The sequence below is a fragment of the Scyliorhinus canicula genome, chromosome 24 (assembly GCF_902713615.1).
Source record: "Scyliorhinus canicula chromosome 24, sScyCan1.1, whole genome shotgun sequence".
Classification (NCBI taxonomy): Eukaryota; Metazoa; Chordata; class Chondrichthyes; order Carcharhiniformes; family Scyliorhinidae; genus Scyliorhinus; species Scyliorhinus canicula.
In genome coordinates, this window is record NC_052169.1 from 9551103 (window position 1) to 9574180 (window position 23078).

The 23078-nt window shown below is 49.6% G+C and overlaps 1 protein-coding gene across 1 annotated transcript in view; it reads right to left on the reverse strand.

Moving 5' to 3' along the window:
- Window positions 1-23078, reverse strand: part of LOC119956748 (AT-rich interactive domain-containing protein 3B-like) — a 184461-nt gene that overhangs the window by 77183 nt on the left and 84200 nt on the right. Inside the window, 2 exon segments of the mRNA XM_038784098.1 lie at window positions 10694-10766; window positions 19873-19944. Of these exon segments, the coding sequence (XP_038640026.1) occupies window positions 10694-10766; window positions 19873-19944 (145 nt within the window).

Below are 23078 nucleotides of genomic sequence, written 5' to 3' on the forward strand. Positions count from 1 at the left end.
TTGTGGATGACCTCCTTTTACCACCAGCAATACAAACAAAACTTTCAAAAATAAATTTAGATTACCCAATAATTCTTTTCCCATTAAGGGGCAATTTAGCGTGGCCAAATCCACCTAACCTGCACATCTTTGGGTTGTGGGGGTGAAACCCACGCAGACACGGGGAGAATGTGCAAACTCCACACGGACAGTGACCTAGGGCCGGGATTGACCCCGAGTCCACGGCTCCGTGGGGCAGCAGTGCTAACCACTCCGCCGACAGTGCCGCCCTAATACAAACAAATCACGTTGAACTGATTTTCGATACGGGCGTCGGCTATATGGCTCGGTCAGTAGGTTGTGGGTTCAAATCCTGCTCCCGGGCCACAGAGCGCAAGTTACCCTGACACACCCGGTATCCATCGCTGAGGGAGTGGGGGGGGGGGGGGGGGGGGGGGGGGGGGGTTTAACCCAGGTCCTGGCAGCCCCCCTCTCAGTCTGCAAAAGATGCTGCAGCACCAAGATGAAGTGAGCGGGGGAATCCTCTCCTTGTGCGCCGACCAATGTTCATCCGGTCTCGCCAAAAATCAAAGAAAGGTCAGAAGCAGAAACTAGTCACTTGCAACAAATTCAGAAGACAGCTTCGCAGGGAGGAGAGCGCTGGGAATCTTGACTACCCCCTCCCCTAAGATGCTGCTTTTCTTCTTCTTTATTGTTTCTGGAGATGTCGGTGGCAAGGCCAGGTCCCGGTGCCCATCCCTAATTGAACTGGCGGGGGGCGGGGGGCGGGGGGGTTACTTGCTAGGCCATTTCGGAGTCAACCGCATCACTGGTTGACTTCACATGTAGGCCAGATCGGGTAAGAACAACAGATTTCCTTCGTCAAAGGGGACTGATGGCTGATGAAAAAAAAACCCCTAGACCACTGAGTCTAGTTTTATATTCCAGAGTTTTCGCCAGGAGACTTAAATTCCACCAGCTGCCGGGGGAAGATTTGAACCCGGATCCCCGGAGCATTAGCCTGGGACCCTGGATTACGAGTCCTGAAATATTACCGGTACACCGCAGTCTGCACACGTTGAGGGGGATGAACATTTAAAGGGGCAAACAGGAGGAGGAAAGGACGAGGTTACGATGGGAGGGTTGGGTGAAGACAGGATGGGAGGCAGCCCTTGTGGAACAAGGAACAATTATGCTCGCATTCCCCAACGGAAACATTCTTTTCTTCACGAGCGCTTTCATAAACCTCGGCAGAGCGATATTCCTTTAATTAATTGAAGCACCCGTCAGCTGTCAAAGCCTGCTTCAGGACAAAGCAATAATCCCCCCGGATTGGCTTCCCTCATAAAATGTGTGTATTAATACAAAGGGCTGCTTGGACGCACTAAATCCCTGGTGTCATAAATACTGCCAAGGCCTCATCAATCACTGTCTGCTGGCCAAAGTCCTTTGAGTAACCGGGGAAGGCTAACAGCAAGGAGCTACTGTGTCCGAGGATCAGTCAGTGCATGTTCCAGCTACCGAGGCTTAGCGAGATTCCCACCGGAGTCTGCCTGGTGCCAATCTCCCCCCCCCCCCCCCCCCCCCCCACCCCCCCCCCCCCTCCCCTTCCCCACCACCTCTGCGCCGTTCTGTGTCTAGGGGGATGGAACCATTCAGTATAAACAGCTCCAAGGTCATTAATCCAATTCACTCGCACCCCCCCCCCCCCCCCCCACCTGCCAGCTGTCTCAGTTGAAGTGACTGACAGAATGGGGAAGGAACCGCGCGTCTTAACCAAGTAATGGAGCCCGATCCATAATGAATCATCAACATTGCAGGGGCCCTGCCGTTCCCGCTGATCCGTCACCACTCCGTGAGGAGGGGGGGGGGTAACCCGGGACAGAGCTTTAAACAATCTCTTAAACGGGCCCTCACACCGATCTTCCAAATCACGCCCCTCCTTACACCCGACACCCCATAGGTTTAAAGCTGCGGGCACGGTACCAGTGTCGAGGGACTTCTCTTACGCCGGAGACTGGAGAAGCCGGGATCACTCTGGGAGAAGCTGGGATCACTCTGGGAGAAGCTGGGATCACTCTGGGAGATGCCGGGATCACTCTGGGAGAAGCTGGGATCACTCTGGGAGAAGCTGGGATCACTCTGGGAGATCCGGGATCACTCTGGGAGATCCGGGATCACTCTGGGAGAAGTTGGGATCACTCTGGGAGATGCCGGGATCACTCTGGGAGATCCGGGATCACTCTGGGAGATCCGGGATCACTCTGGGAGAAGTTGGGATCACTCTGGGAGAAGTTGGGATCACTCTGGGAGATCCGGGATCACTCTGGGAGATCTGGGATCACTATGGGAGATCCAGGATTAATCTGGGAGAAGCCGGGATCTGGAGAAGCCGGGACCACTCTGGGAAAAGTTGGGATCACTCTGGGAGAAGTTGGGATCACTCTGGGAGAAGCCGGGATCATTCTGGGAGATCCAGGATCACTCTGGGAGGTGCCAGGATCACTTTGGGAGAAGTTGGGATCACTCTGGGAGAAGTTGGGATCACTCTGGGAGATCCGGGATCACTCTGGGAGATCTGGGATCACTATGGGAGATCCAGGATTAATCTGGGAGAAGCCGGGATCTGGAGAAGCCGGGACCACTCTGGGAAAAGTTGGGATCACTCTGGGAGAAGTTGGGATCACTCTGGGAGAAGCCGGGATCATTCTGGGAGATCCAGGATCACTCTGGGAGGTGCCAGGATCACTTTGGGAGAAGTCTGGGGAAGGGTACGATTGGTTCCACACCATAAAGGTTTTGATAATGAGGAGGTCTGGAACACCATGACCGAAAGGGCGGTCGGAGCATATTCAATCGGTATTAGGTGGCAGAATCGCACTTGACTCTGAATCCAGGTTCAAGGTCCACACTAGGGCAGATCAGCATGAACAAATCTAGACTGGCTCCCTAGTGCAGTGCTGAGGGAGTGCTGCATTGTCGGAGAAGCTGTCGTTTAGATGTTAAATCCCAAAGCTGCCCGGGTGGAGGTGGGAAATCCCGGGGCACTATTTCAAAACAAGAGGAGGGGCTCTCTCTCCTTGGTGCCCTGGCCGATATTTAGCCTTCAACCAAAATCTCAAAAACATGTTCTGGCCATTATCACACTATGGGAGGTATCTTATACCCCCTACCCCACCAGCCGGTGGTGAGTTAGGAGGCAGGGAGCGCATTCAATCAGGCGACAGCAGATTTGGAGGCCTCGCCACCTTCAGCCCGATTAGGTCTGTGGGTGGGAAAGGCCTTGGATGAACACCCCACCCACCCATCAATCAAGACCCTTAAGTGGGCACGTAATGCCGAACTAAGCCTCGTCCCACTTCCACCAGTATGAAACCACAGCTGAGTGGACTGTCGCAATGCAGGGAGCGTGAGAAGCGAATTGGAGAGGACTGCCGGCGGGGGGGGTCACTCTTTCAAGGGCACTCAGTGGCGGGTCGAGTGACCTGATATTGGGAAAGGGGGGGGGGGGGGGGTGCATGCTGAGAGCCAAACTCATGCCATTGCTGCTGACCTACCTCAACATTTCCCACCCCCTCACCCCCAACCCCATGCTCCTGCAAAGCCCCTCCCTGCTATCACTAGAACATAGAACAGAACAGCGCAGTACAGGCCCTTCGGCCCACGATGTTGCGCCGTCCTGTGAAACCCCTCTAAAGTCCCTCTACACTATTCCCTTATCGTCCATGTGCCTATCCAATGACCATTTGAATGCGTTTAGTGTTGGCGAGTCCACTACTGTTGCAGGCAGGGCATTCCACGCCCTTACTACTCTCTGAGTAAAGAACCTACCTCTGACATCTGTCCTATATCTACCACCTCTCAATTTAAAGCTATGTCCCCTCGTGCTGGACATCACCATCCGAGGAAAAAGGCTCTCAATGTCCACCCTATCTAATCCTCTGATCATCTTGTATGCCTCAATTAAGTCACCTCTTAACTTAATTCACTGACAAAGTCCAGGAACCCAACAAAGATCTGGACCTCGCGAGGGTGCAGTTCCGGCAGCGGCCACTGCCTCCCTGGCGGTGCTGATGAGCAAAAGTGCTGCCAGCCTCCGATTGGTCGACAGCTCCCTGCAGGCGGGACCTCCTGGCACCCGGGGGGGGGGGGGGGGGGGGGGGGGGGTCCTCATCCGGCGGAAGATCTGACGGTGGCCTCTCAACTGCCTGATTGGCTCGTAATACTCACAGGCTTTCCAGCAGGTGGCAAGAATGGTCTCTTGCCAGCTTACCAGCTGGGTGCCAAGACGCCAGCCATCTCCATTAAAATCCCTGCTATTCTTGCTGCGCGCAAATTGGCCGCCTCAGGTTTTGGCAAGGTAATGGAGGCGGAAGTGTGGGTGGGAAGGCTTTGTAATTTCACAGTGGAAACGTTCAACCCATAGCAAGACTCTCGGTTTCTGATTTTGCATCAAGTTGGGAAGTAATTTCAGTGCCGCATTTCCCCTGCAAGGCCCCAGTTAATGGCCGCCGTCTTTATGTGGGCCAAGGGGAAGGATGGCGCATGCGCATCCGCCATCTTTAACCAGGGCAACGAGCAGCAGTGAGCGTGCTTGGCGAGAATGGTGTGGCATTCTATCCTGGAGTGACAGTGATGGATTGCGGAAACGCCTTTTAAGACCATAAGACATAGGAGCGGAAGTAAGGCCATTCGGCCCATCGAGTCCACTCCACCATTCAATCATGGTTGATTTCAACTCCATTTACCCGCTCTCTCCCCATAGCCCTTAATTCCTCGAGAAATCAAGAATTTATCAATTTCTGTCTTAAAGACACTCAATGTCCCGGCCTCCACCGCCCTCTGTGGCAATGAATTCCACAGACCTACCACTCTCTGGCTGAAGAAAGTTCTCCTCATCTCTGTTCTAAAGTGACTCCCTTTTATTCTAAGGCTGTGCCCCCGTGTCCTCGTCTCCCCTGCTAATGGAAACAACTTCCCTACGTCCATCCTATCCAAGCCATTCATTTTTTTTTTGCAGGGGATTAGAAGGGGAGGATTTACACACAGCAAACATAAACCAAGAGAAATGTTTGTCTCTTCTCAATTTTTAATTCCTGGACTGACGGAGGTTCCTTTTTTTATGGGACATTAGAAGAGCGGAATTTGAAGGAACCCCAGGGGTTATTGGGTTACGCGGATAGGGTGGAAGTGAGGGCTTAAGTGGGTCGGTGCAGACTCGATGGGCCGAATGGTCTTCTTCTGCACTGTATGTTCTATGTTCAATTCCTGCAACTGTACTTAAGTACTTCAGTGGCTACAAAGTACTTCAGGATACCCTGTAGCTTTGAAAAAGTTACATATATAAAATCAGTTCCCCTTTTTAGTTATTCCTTCATGAGATGTGGGCATCATTGGCAAGCTCTGTACTAGAGGGGCATTGCTGTGGGTCTGGAGCGACAGGTAGGCCAGACCAAGTAAGGGTGGCAGATTTCCTTCCCTAAAGGACATGAATGAACCAGGTGGGTTTTTATGAACATCGGCGATTGGTTTCATCGTCATCATTAGACTTAATTTCATATTTCCATCAAATTCAATCTCAAATTCTGCCAGCTGCCAGATTCGAACCCAGATCCCCAGAGCAATATCCTGGGTCTCTGGATTACTAGTCCAGTGACAATACCACCACCCACCACCTCTCCTCTTGGGTCTGTATGGGCCTTATCATGCAGGAGCTCTGGGGAAGAGCAGGCTTGAGATTCTTGCCCTCGTCCCTTGGCCGTGACAGAGGGTACATTCATCAACCTTGCACGCCCAGCGTGACCTGTGCCCCAAGGCAGTACAGTTCGGAGATCGACCTGATTCTCAAGCCCAAGCTCGCTTGGAGAGAGGCCTATCATAGGGAAGGTGGCATCAACAAATTTACCGCATAAATGCCCGGCTACCACTTAAATGGACCTTCTCATGGGCAGCACGGTGGTGCAGTGGTTAGCACTGCTGCCTCACGGCGCTGAGGATCCCGGCCCCAGGTCACTGTCTGTGCGGATTTTACACATTCTCCCCGTGTCTGCGGGGCCCCAGAAAGACGAGCAGCGTAGGTGGATTGGCCACGTCAAATTGCCCCTTAATTGGAAAAAAAGATTGGGTACTATAAATGTTTTTAAAAATGAACCTTACCATAGCAACTATTAGCTAAGCCGTCTTCTGTAAACAGCCCGTTTCTTTTTGCATTGTAACAAGATGGCGGCTCGGTATTTGAAAAGTCAGTCTGAGCACTGGTGAATTGGACATGAGAAAGCTGTTGATGTGGCCGATGCTCTAATAGCCGGGGCAACGGGTCACTCATCCCAGCCACCAGGGGCAGCATGTGTGGAGGCCAAGGACTTACTGACGCAAATGGGAAAGAAGAATGGCTTCAAACTGTTAGGTGCGTGTATGTATGTGTGTGCGTGTGCACGTGGATGTCTGTACGCATGTGCAGGCATGTGTGCGCATGTATATCTGTGTGCGAATGTGAGCATGCGTAACGTGGGTGAGGATACATTCAAGGTCATTCGTGATGCTCACCCCTCACATGATTAACTGGCCATTTGGACAAGTTGGTGGAGGGAACCTTGAGGCCCGTGTAATCCATACCCCAGCAAGGAGTGAACAGCTTCTTCTGACAGAGGAAGAGAGGAGAGTAACCCACTGCCTCTCCCAAAGAAAGCTAACAGCACAACACCAGCACAAAACACTTCAAGGAAGCTTATTTTACAACAGGACCACATCTCCATAATCAGCTCAGTCAAACGAGGAAGCTCCTCACCGTGACTGCAATATTTAATTGCGTTATAAGCATCCACTAAAGCACAGCCGCCCAATTCTTGGCACAGAAATGAAATGAAAAACGTCTCAAACCCGTAATCTACGTTAATCTTAAATGGAGGAGATTTGAGTTACTGATCTATTGGTCCTTTGGCAATCAGTACCAAATAAGGTAGAGGAATTCACTGAGACGCAATGCTTATTTGCACACACAACATACATTTGGACTACATGTACTCGAACACATTTGCACGTGCAGGCGCTCAAGCAAGTGGGAGAGAATTCTTACACAGGATGTCCTCGCTTAATGCTGTCCTGCCCAATACCATTCCGATTTAACATCACTCTCCAATGAGAACTAGGTGGCATTGAAAATGAAATGAAAATGAGAATCGCTTATTGTCACAAGTAGGCTTCAAATGAAGTTACTGTGAAAAGCCCCTAGTCGCCACATTCCGGCGCCTGTTCGGGGAGGCTGGTACTGCTGGTGTTTCACATTAATGCCGTTTGGACGTCCCCAAGTTCAGTCTAAAAGAGCTGGGACTCGGATAAGATGGGGAGCAGTAGATCTTGGGAGGGGGTGTTATATAAGCTTCAGACACGGTGGGTGGGGCTTTAGGGCCCTGACTAAGATCCGGATCTTGTTTCTACCAAACGGCAATGGATTGGATTTATTGTCACTTGTTCCGAGGTACAGTGAAAAGTATTGATCCGCGTACAGTCCAGACTGATCATTCCAACAATGAAAACACATAAGACATACATAAATACGCAATGTAAATACATAGACACAGGCATCGGGTGAAGCTCCTTTATTTGGCCCTAAATGGGGTCTTAATTACTCCCAATCATGGCAAAACACTGATAAACTATCCAATGTATCGGTCATCCATGAGGGAAGTGGTCAAATTTGTGTCCAGTGACAGCCAGTTTTACAACGTACACAGCCTCACTGAGAAACGGGTAGCATCATAGAGTTTTACAGCAGGAAAAGAGGCCCTTCGACCCATCGTGTCGGTGCCGGCCATCGAGCACCCATCTATTCTCATCCCATTTTCCAGCACTTGGTTCGGAGCCTGGCATGCTACGCCGTTTCAAGTGTGCACCAGTTTGTGGGGAAAAAAATCCCACTTGTTGCCAGAGATATAGTGAGGAGGTTTTAGGGGAAATGCCCGCATTTATTGCCCATCCCTGATTGACCTTAGAAGAAGTAGTGGTGAGTGACCTCAATGAGCTGATGCAGTGGTGTTGCGAGCCTCTTACTGGGCTATTTCAGAGGGTGGTTGGGTGTCAACTGTATCCCGCGACTGCTACACCATGGAACGTTGAAACCAGCCCCCTGATAAGGTACAAGCGCAGTGCGTTAACCCCACTACACCAGGCTTGTGCGACCCACATGCCGCAGGTAAGATGTATCAGTGAGTTGGAAGACTCCTGCAGGGGACTGCTCCTCGAATGACAGTCTGTTTCTCCCCCACGTTTGCTGCTGATAGCTCAACTAACGATGTAGTAAACTCATGCCACATGTTAATAAAGTTCACCCATTTGACCTTTGAACCATGCCTCATATGTCCAGCTGTGCATGGTACAGACTTGCAACTCTGGACAGGTGACTTCGCCCCTCGCTATTTTGAAACCCAGGCTGGGCCACAGAATAGCATTCGGAGGTGACGCAATGACACACTGCTAACCATGAGAAACTCAATTATATCGCCATTAGAAGAAATCACTAAAGTTGAGAACCTATCTTGGGCTTAAACAAAATGATGCTTATTAATGATGTTACTGGTAGGGATGGATTCAGCACACAATGGGCAGCAATTTAAAAAGACAATCTGTCCATGGTTGGGTGTAGTATAGCCCAATGCAAATAGAGGTTCCAAACCTGTGACCTCGATCACTGAAGGAGGCTGGACAAACCACAAGTAGTCATGTGTTACTTATGCGGAAGTGCCTTAGTGATTGGATATTATATCACAGAGAATCACAGAATCCCTGCAGTGCAGGAGATAGGCCATTCAGCCCATTGAGTCTGCAACAACCGTCTGATAGAGCACCCTTCCGAGGTCCACTCCCCCGTCCTATCCCTGCTACCCCACCTAACCCGCACATCTTTGGAGACTAACGGGCAATTTTGGCGTGGCCAATCGCCCTAACCTGCACACTGTGGGAGAAAACCAGAGCACCCGGAGGAAACCCACGCAAACACGGGAAGAACGTGGGGAGGGGGGCGGCACAGTAGCACAGTGGTTAGCACAGTTGCTTCACAGTTCCAGGGTCCCAGGTTTGATTCCCAGCTTGGGTCACTGGCTGTGCGGAGTCTGTACGTTCACCCCGCGCCTGCGTGGGTTTCCTCCGGGTGCTCCGGTTTCCTCCCACAGCCCAAAAATGTGCAGGTTGGGTGGATTGGTCAGGCTAAGTTGCCCTTAGTGTCCAAAAAGGTTGGGTTGGGTGGGGTAATGGGGATAGGGTGGGGGCTTAGGGAGGGTGCTCTTTCCAAGAGCCGGTGCAGACTGGATGGGCCGAGTGGCCTCCTTCGGCACGGTAAATTCTGCGATACTCCACGAACGTGCAAACTCCACAGGCAGCCACCCAAGGCTGGAATTCAACCCGGGTCCCTGGCTCTGTGAGGCAGCAGTGCTAACCACTGTGCCACCATGCTGCCCAAATGTCATTGCTCACAACGTAACGAAGTAATTTAGCTATGTGTAAGTGAGTAGGGATAGTTGGGTAGAGGTAAGGGTAATTTCCTGACTGGCAAGAACAAATATATCATTATCTGAATATCAGTTTTCAAGTGTTTGGTAGTCTTTTGGGAAACTTGCCCTCTATCTTCCATGGGTATAGGTTCCGTTGCATATGCTCCAAAGTACTTGTGCAAAGAAACCCAAGTCTCACCTGGTCTAGAAGGACAAGGGCAGATCTATGGGGAACACTGCCACCCGCAAGGTGCCCTCCAAACTACACCATCCTGACTTGGAGCTATATCGCTTCACGGTCGCTGTGGAATTCCCTCCCTAACAGCACTGGGGGTGCACCTACACCACATGCATGGACTGCGGCGGTTCAAGAAGGCGGCTCTCCACCACCTTCTCACGGGCAATTAGGGACGAGCAACAGATGCTGGGCCCGGCCAGCATTGTCCACATCTCCCGTGAATGAATGGAAACATTTCGCTTCAGCCCCCCAACGCTTCTGGCCAGACTTCACAACAGCCCTACTGGACCTGTGACATTCACCAACAACAGCAAGCCGTAAAACAGAAGGCAATGCGGACGGGGTGAGCTGAGGTAGGGTACGAGGAGGAGGCTTGCGTGGAGCACACACACCAGCATGGGCCTGTAGGGCTGAATGGCCTGCTTTGCAGCTGTAAACATCTATGTATCCATCTTTCGGCCTCTCCTGTCTCAGATTTATTCCCAATTGGGAACTTTATTGTTTGGGCCTTGTTTGCTTTGAACTAAAGAGGGATTGCCCGAGCTAATTTCGCACTGGACCCGTACGGTTGACAGAAGACAGCAGAGTGAAAGGACAAGTGCCCAATTTATTGTGCCACCTGGAGGTGAGATGCCATCTCGAATCCGTGAAGATTATTTGTTGAACACCTGGAGAGAGATTCTCTTTTGGTTGGAGCCTTATTTTGCCTCTTTCCAAACGGTACAAACGACAATGGCCGTTGGCCCACAACTGGCCAACATACTCTCAATCGAATACTCAATTCCACAAGGCCGGGCGGAGCACAGAATGACAAATTTGAGACGGATGACAATGGGATCGACAAGAAAATAAAGATCGCGCAACAACGAGATAAAATGTTAGCCCAGCATCCGGCGAGGCGGTTTGTGGAGGCTTTCCTGGATGGGGTTTGGATCCTTGACAGACAATATCACAACAGCAAGATTACGGGGGGGGGGGGGCTCGGACTTACCTCTCTTCTGCATGAAAACAAACAGATCGTCCAGAAACTCCTTCCGCTTGGGGTCGCTGTCCAGTTCATAGAGCTGTGAAAGACAGAAAAGGGAAGCGTTGAAAGAAAGGCCAGACAGAACTGAGCCACACCTGCATTCACAGAACTGATTCCAGACACAGAATCCTGTTGGCCAAGCAGACCACTAACCAACCCCCAACGGTGTGAGCCCCACCAGTTTCCAACTGTTGGGAACCTCTCAGAGGGAAATTGGAAATTCCTTTTGGGTTGTGCTGCAGTTTTCTTTTTATTCGTTCATCAGATGTGGGCATCGCCAGTCTTTATTGCCCATCCCTGATTGCCCTTGAGGGTGCATTTAAGGATCAACCACATTGCTCTGGGCCTGGAGTCACATGTAGGCCAGACCAGGTAAGGACGGCAGATTTCCTTCCCTGAAGGACATTAGTGAACCAGATGGGTTTTTACGACAATCGGCTATGGTTTCCTGGTCATCATTGAGCCTTTTAATTCCAGATTGTTATTGAATTTCACCATCTGCAGTGGCGGGATTTGAACCTACGACCCAGAACATTGCCCTGGGGCTCTGGTTTACGAGTCCAGTGAGAATACCACTATGCCACTGCCTCCCCATGAAAGTACAAATATAAAGGGCAGCACGGTGGCACAGTGGTTAGCACTGCTGCCCACAGCATTGAGGACCCGGGCTCGATCACAGTCCCGGGTCAATGTCCGTGTGGAGTTTGCACATTCTCCCCGTGTCTGCATTGGTCTCACCCCCACAACCCAAAGATGTGCAGTGTAGGTGGATTGGCCACGCTAAATTGCCCCTTAATTGGAAAATAAAGAATTGGATACTCTAAAATTAAAAAAAAAGAAAGTACAACTATATATTCTCACGTGTGTCACTTGCTTTAGCAAAGACATTAGAAATATCTTTAAAATCTCACATACAATGGAAATAATATATAACGAAGGGTTGGGCAGCGGATCATTCAAATCTGTAATTTAACACTGAGATTGTGGTAATGTTGAAAAGAAAAGGTCGATCTGTCAAAGTTGGAGTTTAATGGTAATACAAGGGAAGTTACTTGACAGAGTGGGTATTGGGACATCGAGTGAGGACAAACAGAGAGTTCCCACTCAACATCTGAGTCACAGATGAAGAATAGCTACCAGAGTACTGGTGTCCAACGAGTAGCGTTTCGGTGACTCGGTTAGGTGGAAATGTATGTGGCATGATCAAGGGGTTGGGGGTGGGAGAGTTACTGAGAGCACAGAGCGTGGGAAAACGTGGGGTGGAGCTGAAGCGATGAAGGCCTGTATAGACCGAGTCCCCTTTCCAACTGGAAATGCCTTTCCTTATTACTCCTGTCTTGTTTTTTCACAGCAAGGTCCACATTATCCTCTTGTCGACTTTGCTTAATACTGTAACAACGACAGACCTCCTGCGCTGGATCGTGAACAAATCAGAGGAACCTCTGCTTTATAAGACAAGGACTCCTTGCTGTATTTCAAAATTATCTTCGCCGCTTTTCCAGTCTCCTCCCCAAGCAGGAGAGCGGATTCTCCAGCTTCACACCTTACTGAGCATTTACATTTGCTATTCATTCAAGGGATGTGGACAGCATCTATTGCCCATCCCTAATTGCCCCTCGTGAAGCGCACCTTGAACCGCTGCAGTCCACGTGGTGTAGGTACATCCGCATTGCTGTTAGGGAGGGAGTTCCAGGATTTTGACCCAGCGGTAGCAGGGACGGCGATGTATTTCCAAGCCAGGATGGCGAATGGCTCGGGGGGGGGGAGCCTCCAGGTGGTGGTTGGTCCTGTGGGCGGGCATGCGCACTATTTCCTCGTAGCACACAGTGTTCACCAGCATCCCACGATGAGATGGGAAGGGAAGAGGTTCAATTTGTCACTCAGCCCCCACCGGCTCAGGGTTTTACTTCCTCCCCTTCCCCATTTCCCCCCCGTTGGTGAACAGGGGAAGGAGATTTAGAGGGTACTCGAGAAACCTTTTCACCCAGAGGGTGGGTGGGGGGGGGGGGGGGGGGGGGACCTGGAACCCGCTGCCTGAAAGGGTGGTGGAGGTTGGAACCCTCACAACATTTAAGAAGCACTTGAAATGCCACAGCAGGCAAGGCGACGGACCAAGAAATTGAGACTAAGATGGATAGCTTGATCAATGGGCCGAAGGGCCTCATTCTGTGCTATAAAGCTCGATGACCATGCGTTCCCTCAAGTAAAACATGGCCCTGCAACCCCACATATTACAAAGGCTTTGAACCTTGGCAAATGGAGAAAATGAATGTTTACATAGGTTTACAAGCAGCTTCGAATCTAATAAAAATGTACACCACAGAATGAGGCCATTCAGCCTGTTGGCCCATGCTGACTTACATAAAGGGCTCAATCGCATATCTCCCACCATCAACTTGTAGACTCCTCATCCTCAAGTACCTGTCCAATTCCTTTTTTGGAATTATTAATGGACTAGGCTTCCTGCACCTTTTGAGGTCGAGGGCTCGAGATCTGGACCATTTATTAACCATTATTAAAACCTGTTCACTATTCAGAACCCCAGAAGCCCAAATTGGTAGAAGTGAAGGTGTCTAATGGAAGAAACAGTTTGTCTTGCCACACTATATTCAGTCCACTCCAGCCACGCACGGCTTCGATTCTCCAATTGTGACCTCTTTTTAAAAAAAATGAATTTAGAGGACCCAATTCTATTTTTCCAAATTAAGGGGCAATTTAGCGTGGCCAGTTCACCTACCCTGCACATCTTTGGGTTGTTGGGCGGGGGGAGACCCACGCAGACACGGGGAGAATGTGCAAACTCCACACGGACAGTGACCCGGGGCCGGGATTGAACCCGTGTTCTTGGCGCCATGAGGCAGCAGTGCTAACCACTGTGCCACCGTGCCGCCCTTCAATTCTGGCCTCTTGACCATCCCTGGTTCAAATCAATAGGTTTGATAGCAGTGATTTCCACTGGGGAAAGGGAACTGGCGGGAGTGGGGGGGTGGCTGGCTGCATGCGCGCAATGTTGCGTTGTTCAGCTCCTTGCATGAGCATCCAAATGGAGCTCGGTGATTCTCGCAGACGGATCGGGCAGTTACTTGCAGTCCCTGCCATTACTGCATGAGGGGGGTCAAAGCTCCAGACACCAGACCTAAAGGGCACCCGGACGGCCTTCGAATAACAGGAATACAGAGTACTGGGCTAATGGTAAGATCCTTGGTAGTGTGGATGAGCAGAGAGATCTCGGTGTCCATGTACATAGATCCCTGAAAGTTGCCACCCAGGTTGAGAGGGTTGTTAAGGAGGCGTACGGTGTGTTAGCTTTTATTGGTAGAGGGACTGAGCTTCGGAGCCATGAGGTCCTGTTGCAGCTGTACAAAACTCTGGTGCGGCCGCATTTGGAGTATCGCGTGCTGTTCTGGTCGCCGCATTGTAGGAAGGATGTGGAAGCATTAGAACGGGTGCAGAGGAGATTTACCAGGATGTTGCCTTGTATGGAGGGAAGATCTTCTGAGGAAAGGCTGAGGGACTTGAGGCCGTTTTCGTTAGAGAGAAGAAGGTTAAGAGGTGACTTAATTGAGGCATACAAGATGATCAGGGGATTTGATAGGGTGGGCAGTTAGAGCCTTTTTCCTCAGATGGTGATGTCCAGCACGAGGGGACATAGCTTTAAATTGAGGGGAGATAGATATAGGACGGATGTCAGAGGTAGGTTATTTACTCAGAGAGTAGTGAGGGCGTGGAATGCCCTGCCTGCAACAGTAGTGGATTCGCCAACGCATTCAAATGGCCATTGGATAGGCATATGTACGATAAGGGAATAGTGTAGATGGGCTTTAGAGTGGTTTCACAGGTCGGCGCAACATCGAGGGACGAAGGGCCTGTACTGCGCTGGAATGTTCTATGTTCTATCCCCTTCACCTTTGCCCGGCACCTGCTCTATCCTTCCTCGGCCATCCCTCCATCCAAGTTGCCCTGTACAGCACCTGGGACCGGGGCACAGATGGGCATTCACAGACCCTGGCCAAGGAGCACAATGCAGCGGCAACTGGTGGAGGGAGAGGAGCTCGCCAGTTACACCCCACTTGCTGTGCAATCCTGAGCGTGACTATCCGTTGGTGTGGATACAGGGGTGGTGAGGGCAATGGCTGGGGTGCATGGATTTCCAAAGGAGGATAGAGGGAACATAGCCTAAAAATTAAAGCCAGTCTTTTCGGAAGTGAAATTAGGAAACATTCCTAATGCAGGCAAACGGTGGTAGAAGTTTGCAAATCTCTTTTGCAAAACACCAACTGATGCCAGATTTAATTTTGAAGCAAAAATTAATAAATTCATTTTTTGTTAATTCAAGGTGTTGAGTGATATGGGGAAAGGCGGGACTATGGGGCATGGCCACACGTCAGACATGATCTCACCGAATGGCGGGACAGGTTGGAGGGGCTGAATGGTTTCCTCCTGTTCCTGTAAGGGGAGAGGGGAAAGGGGAGAAGAGAGAGTGGGGACAGAGTGGTTTCGGGAAAGGAAGGGAAGAGGGAGACCTTCTGCCTCAATCCTGAAGTGCAAAGGGGATCATTTCCCAGGTGGCGCACCTTCAGTCTCCTGGTTGTTGAAGGAGCAGTTCAGGGATTGACCTCGCTGATAGTTTCGGTCCGGACCAGCGGGTCAGTGGTCCCGAGCCAAATGCAGGCGGAGGGTTGAGGAGAGAGCGCCAAGAAGCGGTCAACAGAGAGCCATGTCGATTATGCGCCACACCCAGAGTGGGCCCCAACCCAAAATGCTGAAATTAGGCAACTGGCCCATCCACCAGAAAACATAGAAAATAGGAGCAGCAGGAGGCCATTCGGCCCTTCGCCTGCATTCATTATGATCATGGCTGATCATCCAACTAAGTAACCTGACCCCCCCCCGCCATATTCTTTTATCCCTTTAGTCCCAAGTGCTATATCTAACTCTTTCTTGAAAAAAAACATTGTTTCCGTCTCAACTACTTTCTGTGGTAGTGAATTCCACAGGCTCACCCACTCTCTGGGTGAAGAAATTTCTCCTCATCTCAGTCCTAAATGGTCTACCTCGTATCCTCGGCTGTGACCTTTGGTTCTGGACTCCCCAGTCATCGGGAACATTCTTCCTGCGTCTACCTTGTCCAGTCCTGTTCGAATGGTAGTTTTCTATGGGATACACCCTCATTCTTCTGAACTCCAGCAAACACAATCCTAACCGATTCAATCGCTCCTCACACGTCAGTCCCGCCATCCCAGGTATCAGTCTGGTAAACCTTCGCTGCACTCCCTCCATGGCAAGAACATCCTCCCTCAGATAAGGAGACCAAAACTGCCCACAATACTCCAGGTGTGCGCTCAACAAGGCTTTGCATAATTCCAGCAAGACATCCCTGCCCCTGTACTCGAATTCTCACGCTATGAAGGTCAACATAACATGCCTTCTTCACGCCTGCTGCACCTGAATGCTTACCTTAAGTGACTGGCGTACGAGGACACCCAGGTCTCATTGCACATTCCATTCTCTCAATCTATAGCCATTCAGATAATGATCTACCTTCCTGTTTCTGCTACCAAGCGGATAACCCCACATTTATCCACATCATACTACATCTGCCATGCACATGCTCATTCATTCTACTTGCCCAAATCACACTGAAACATCTCTACACCCTCCTCACAGATCACCCTCCCACCCAACTTAGTGTCATCTGCAAATTTAAATAGAGTACATTTAGTTCCCTCATCCAAATCACTAATATACGTTGCTAGGACCCCAGCTATTCACACTGATCTCTGTAGTATGCCACTGGTCACTGCTTGCCACCTGAAAAAATATCCATTTATTCCTCCTCTTTTCTGCCAATCAGTTTTCATAGAATTTACAGTGCAGAAGGTGGTCATTCGGCCCATCGAGTCTGCACTGGCTCTTGGAACGAGCACCCAACCCAAGCCCACTCCCCCACCCTATCCCCATAGCCCTGTAACCCCACCCAACACTGAGGGCAATTTTGGACACTAAGAGCAATTTATCATGGCCAATCCACCGAACCTGTACATCTTTGGAAACCGGAGCACCCGGAGGAAACCCACGCAGACGCGGGAAGAATGTGCAGATTCCGCACAGACAGTGACCCAAGCCGGGAATCGAACCCTGGAGCAGTGAAGTAATTGTGCTAACCACTGTGCTACCGTGCTGCCCAATCTCCATCTCAATACACCACCTCCAATCCCATGCCCTTTAATTTTACACGCTAATCACTTCTCAAAAGTCTTCTGAAAGTGCAAATAAACCACATTCAGTGGTTCTCGCTTGTCAACACGACTAGTTATATCCTCAAAGAATTCCAGTAGATTTGTCAAACTGATTTCCCTTTCGTAATTCCACAAATTCCCGACTCTGTCCAGTCCTGCAACTATTTTCCCAGTGCTCTGCCATTAAATCTTTCACTTTGGATTCTCACAGTTCCCCCACTCGTGACGTCGGGCTGAATGGTCTATAATTCCCTATTTTCTCTCTTACCTCCCTTTTTAAATAGTGGGGTTACATTAGCTACCCTCCAATCTGTAGGAACTATTCCAGAGCCTATGGAATCTTGGAAGATGGGAGGTGTTGGCATAGTGGGATCGTCACTGGACTCGGGGACGCGGGTTCAAATCCCACCGCCATTTCGCTACTAATATTGATTTCCTTCAGTTCTTCCCGCTCAGTAAACCCTGCGTCCCCCAACATTTCTGGTACGTTATTTGTGTCCTCCTTTTTGAAGGCAGAACCAAATACATATTCAGTTAGTCAGCCATTTCTTTGTTCCCCATTATACATTCCCCTGTTTTGGATTATAAAGGACCTGCATTTGTCTTCACCAATCCTTTTCTCTTCACATATCAATAGAAGTATTTACAGTCGTTTTTTGTGTTCCCTGCGAGCTTCCTCTCGTGCTCCATTTTCCCCCACTTAAACAAATAAGTGGTCATACCTTGCTGAATTCTAAAATGCTCCTAATCCTTTTTTCTGACCAATTTGTTTGCCTATTCCTTGGATCTAATACTATCTCTAGTTTCCCTTGTAAACCATGGATTGATCAACTTTCCAGTTTTATTCTTGTGGAAACAGGGATGAACAATTTTTGCAGTTCACTCATACGCTCTTTCAATGTCTGCCATTGCCTATCCACCGTCATCCCTTTTCAGTAACGTTCCCCAAATCCATCGCAGCCAACTCGCACCTCATACCATTGTAGTTTTCCATATTTAGTTTCAGGACCCTAGTCTCACAACCAACTACGTCACTCTCGATCTTGGATGAAGAATTCAGTTATATTATGGTTGCTCACCCCCAAGGGGCCTCGCACAACTAGACTGCCAATTAGTCCTTTCTTTCTCATTGCCCAATCTAGGATGACCTGTTCTCCAGTTGGTTCCTCAATATATTGGTCCAGAAAACCATCCCATACACACTCCAGGAATTCCTCCTCTACTGTATGGTTATTAATTTGATTTTTCCAATCTATATCTAGGGGCTTTTCATAGTAACTTCATTAGAAGCCTTTTGTGACAATAAGCGATTTTAATTTCATTTCATTTCATATGCAGATTAAAGTCACCCATAATTACAAACGTTCCTTTATCATATGCATCTATAATTTCCTGCTTAATGTCATCCCCGACATTGCCTCTACAGTTTGGGGGTCTGTATACAGCCCCCTCTAATGTTTTTTGCCCCTTGGTATTTCTCAACTCTACCCAGAGAGATTCCAAATCATCAGAGGTAATATCCTTCCTCACTATTGCGTTAAATTTTCTCTTTCACAACCAATGCATCTCCACTGCCTTTGCCTCTTATCTGTCCTTTCAAAATACTGAATATCCCTGGCTGTATAGGGACCTGGTGAGGTCGCACCTGGAGTATTGTGGGCAGTTTTGGTGTCCTTATCTGAGGGAAGGATGTTCTGCTATGGAGGGATTGCAGCCAAGATTAGCCAGGCTGATTCTTGGGATGGCGGGACTGTCATATGAGGAGAGACTAAGTCAGTTAGGATTATATTGATTGGAGTTTAGAAGAGTGAGAGGGGATCTCACAGAAGCATACAAAACAGGATTTGACAAGGGGGATTCAGAAAGAATGTTCCCGATGGTGGGGGAGTCCAGAACTAGGGGTCATAGTTTGAGGATCAGGGGTAAAACTTTTAGGACTGAGGTGAGGAGGAATTTCTTCACCCAGACAGTGGCGAATCTGTGGAATTCACTGCCTTAGAAAGTAGTTGAGGCCAAAATGTTGTGTAATTTCAAGAAGGAATCAGATAGAGCTCTTGGGGCTGAAGGGATCAACGGATATGGGGAGAAGGCGGGATCAGGGGAGTGAACTTGATGATCAGCCATGATCATAATGAATGGCAAAGCAGGCGCGAAGGGCCAAATGGCCTCCCCCCGACTCCATTTTCTTTGTTTCTATGTACAGTCCCCCATCCCTGGTCACCCTGCAGCCACGTCTCTGTAATCCCGACTATATCATACCCATTCACATCTATTTGCGCGATTCATTCATCCACTTTATTGCGAATGCTCCACGCATTAAGGCACACGGCCTCACTCTTTGCCTTTGGCACAGTGGTTAGCAGGTTCGATTCCCGGGCTTGGGTCACTGTCTGTGCGGAGTCTGTACGTTCTCCCCGTGTCTGCGTGGGTTTCCTCCGGGCACTCCCGTTTCCTCCTACAAGTCCCAAAAGAAGTGCTTGTTCGGTGAATTGAAGTCTCCCTCAGTGTACGCGAACAGGCGCCGGAATGTAGCGACTAGGGGATTTTCACAGTAACTTCATTGCGGCGTTAATGTAAGCTTACTTGTGACAATAATAAAGATGATTATTATTGTAACATTACTTGCCCTGTTCCCATTATTTTTTTCACTGGCCCTGTTTAATTTTGGCCCTTGGTTTCTCTGCCCATCAATTTTCTTATTGTCCCTTTTGCCTTTTGTTCTTATCCTCATTCCCCCCCCCCCCCCCCCCCCCTTCCTCCGATTCCGTTGCTAGGTTCCCATCCTCCTGCCATTTTTGTTGAAACACATTCCCAGCAACCACTCTACCAAATATTCCCCCAGGACAACCAGTCCTGGTCCTGCCCAGGTGCAAAACAGAGAGGAAACAAAAGAAAACGTCCGACCTTTGCGAAGTCTTTGGCAGCCTCCCTTGCTCGTCCGCCATCAGCATCATCATTCCAGGCCAGACTCCCATTCTGAACGTGAAAAAAAGGGAAAGGATAAGAGGTAAAAAGATGGAGAGAAAAATAATAAAGAAGACAGCTCTACGTATCTCTGGCCTGGAATATGCACGGATAGCTGAGGCAACCTTGGGAGTATAGATCAGTGAAACCGTCCCATGTTACAATTCTGCAACTTAGCAGTCAAGCTAGGATTTTGTGGGCCTCTTGGCCTTTACTGGACAGTTCCACAGTTATTCCTGGTGCTACTTTCCGCTCCTTTCCTCGCTTGAAGCTGCAGACTCCTCGTTGGGATACGGTCATCTTCTCACACCACAGTAAGGACCGCAGCTTTTCCCAAAGGTGAATCATCAGCATCTCCTTGAGGGCGATGGGAATCGGCAATAGATACAGGCCTTGCCAGCCGGTGCTTGGCCAAAAGAATGAACAAAAAGAAAAATACCGAGGGCAGTACGGTGGCGCAGTGGATTAGCCCTGCTACCTCACGGCGCCGAGGTCCCAGGGTCGATCCCGGCTCTGGGTCACTGTCCGTGTGGAGTTTGCACATTCTCCCCGTGTTTGCGTGGGTTTCGCCCCCCCCCCCCCAACCAACCCAAAATAATTTTTTTTAAAAATATTTAGAGTAACCAATTAATATTTTCCAATGAAGGGGCAATTTAGCGTGGCCTATCCACCTACCCTGCACATCTTTGGGTTGTGGGGGTGAAACCCACGCAGACACGGGGAGAATGTGCAAACTCCACACGGACAGTGACCCAGAGCCGGGATCGAACCTGGGACCTCAGCGCCGTGAGGCAGCGGGGCTAACCCACTGTGCCACTGTGCTGCCCCCCCCCCCCCCCCCCCCCCACACAACCCAAAGATGTGCGAGTAGGTGGATTGGCCACGCTAAATTTCCCCTTCATTGGAGAAAAAAAATTGGGTACTCTAAATTTAAAAAACAAATATCAATTTGAAGGCTATCTCAAGACGAGGGCAGCCTGTTCTCCCAGTTGCGTTTAACAGCCATTCTGATACGCAAAAGAGAATAGAGAAGGCCTGCTCAGCCACACACGGACAATACTGCTCCTCCGCCAACTGTTCCTGAGCTGAGGACTGAAGACCCAAATCCTCGCCAAAATTACAAAACACTTTTCCTTCTGTTATTTTCGATAAAGGCCGTACTTATTACTTAAATATAAAAAAGCAACCACAGAATCGCTGCAGTGCAGAAGGAGGCCATTCGGCCCATCGATTCTGCACCAACCCTCCGGAAGAGCACCACACATAGACCCTAAACGTAGGCCCTACCCCCACCTAACCTTCGGACAATTTAGCGTGGCCTACCCACCTAACCTGCGCATCTTTGGACTGTGGGAGGAAAACCGGAGCACCCGGAGGAAACCCAGGCGGACACGGGGAGACAGTGCTAATTCCACACAGACAGTCACACGAGGTCGGAATCGAACTCGGGACCCTGGAGCTGTGAGGCAGCAGTGCTGACCACTGTGCCACCATGACGCCCACCGCGCTACCCGTGCCGCCCAATCCTCAGGCTCAGGAAACGTGACAGACGGCGAGGCCGGAACCACAAGTGGAATCTGGGCTGAAACCATGATTGAAGATTGTGGCTCATCAGGTACAGTACAGAAAGAGGCCCTTCGGCCCACCTTGTCTTCGTCGGCCTTGGAGACACAGCAATGCGGAATTAATTGCCTCTTCTGGGATTCCACACTCTTTGGATGTTAATGTGAGCGAGTGGTTCAGACTGTGTGTGTCACTGTGAAATCTGTAGTCTGGATATCACACACTGTGTGATTATTATCCAGTCACTTAACACTTCTGTGTGAAATTCCTTTGCCCGCTGTTTAAATGGAGGCACTAATCCATCAGGTTACTGGCGAATGGACGAGATATCGGTGTTGACGCTCCATTAAGATGTTGAACCGAGTATTGATGATGCAGGCAAATTGTAAATGTTAATGTCGCCACAGTCCCACAGGGCCATAGGCTGCTCTCCCCATGGCGAGAGAGCTGGCTGGCGGTGATTTAACCTGAGGATCAAGATTGAGAAGACCATAAGACATAGGAGCAGAATTAGACCACTCGGCCCATCTAGTCTGCTCCGCCATTCAATCACGGCTGATATATTCTCATCGCCATTCTCCTGCCTTTTCCCCATAACCCCTGATCCCCTTATTAATCAAGAACCTATCCATCTCTGTCTTAAAGACATTCAGTGATTTGGCCTCCCCAGCCTTCTGCGGCAAAGAGTTCCACAGATTCACCACCATTCATGAATAACCTCAACTGGTTCGGGAATTGAACCCGCGCTGTTGGCGTTGCTCCGCATCACGAACCAGCTGTCCAGCCAGCTGAGCCAAATTTGAGATATATTAAAATGACAAAATAGAATCTATTTTTCCATCGGGTCACATAACGGTTTTGTGGCTATCGAAATAATGAAGGGCATAGATAAGGTAGATAGTCAACATCTTTTCCCAAAGGTAGAGGGGTCTAGAACTGGAGGGCATAGGTTTCAGGTGAGAGGGGGGAGATACAAAAGAGACCAGAGGTGAAATTTCTTCACACAGAGGGTGGTGACCATCTGGAATGAGCTGCCAGAGGCTTTGACAAAGAGCCATTGGGCTCGAAACGTTATATCTTTTCTCTCCCTAAAGATGCTGCCAGACTTGCTGAGATTTTCCGGCATTTTCCCTTTCGTGCCAGAGGCAATGGTTCCCAGTTGATGTTATAACTGGACGGGAAGATCTCAGAATGATTTTTACTTTTTAAAACAACACGTGGAGGAATAGAGTCACAGGAACGCCAATTAGTTTCAACAAGAGCAAAAAAAGTTATCAAACATCAAAAAAGAATACTACAATGCTCCTTTACTCCCTGCTTAACAATCACACAAAGATTTTAAGATTTACGTGAATTACAAAGCACATCTTAAACTATAACAGTCTCAGTAACACAAAGTCCCTTCTAAGCACACAAGATGATTGTGGTCAGACACATTCCTCTCTGAACGCAATTGAATGTAGTGGATTTTGCTTCAAAATTTCCCAGCTTCCCCCCCCCCCCCCGATAATTCTTATACCGAGAGCCACCTCGTATCACTGACCCCTGGCTTCCACACGGGTGATTTCAAATTCCGCTTTCAA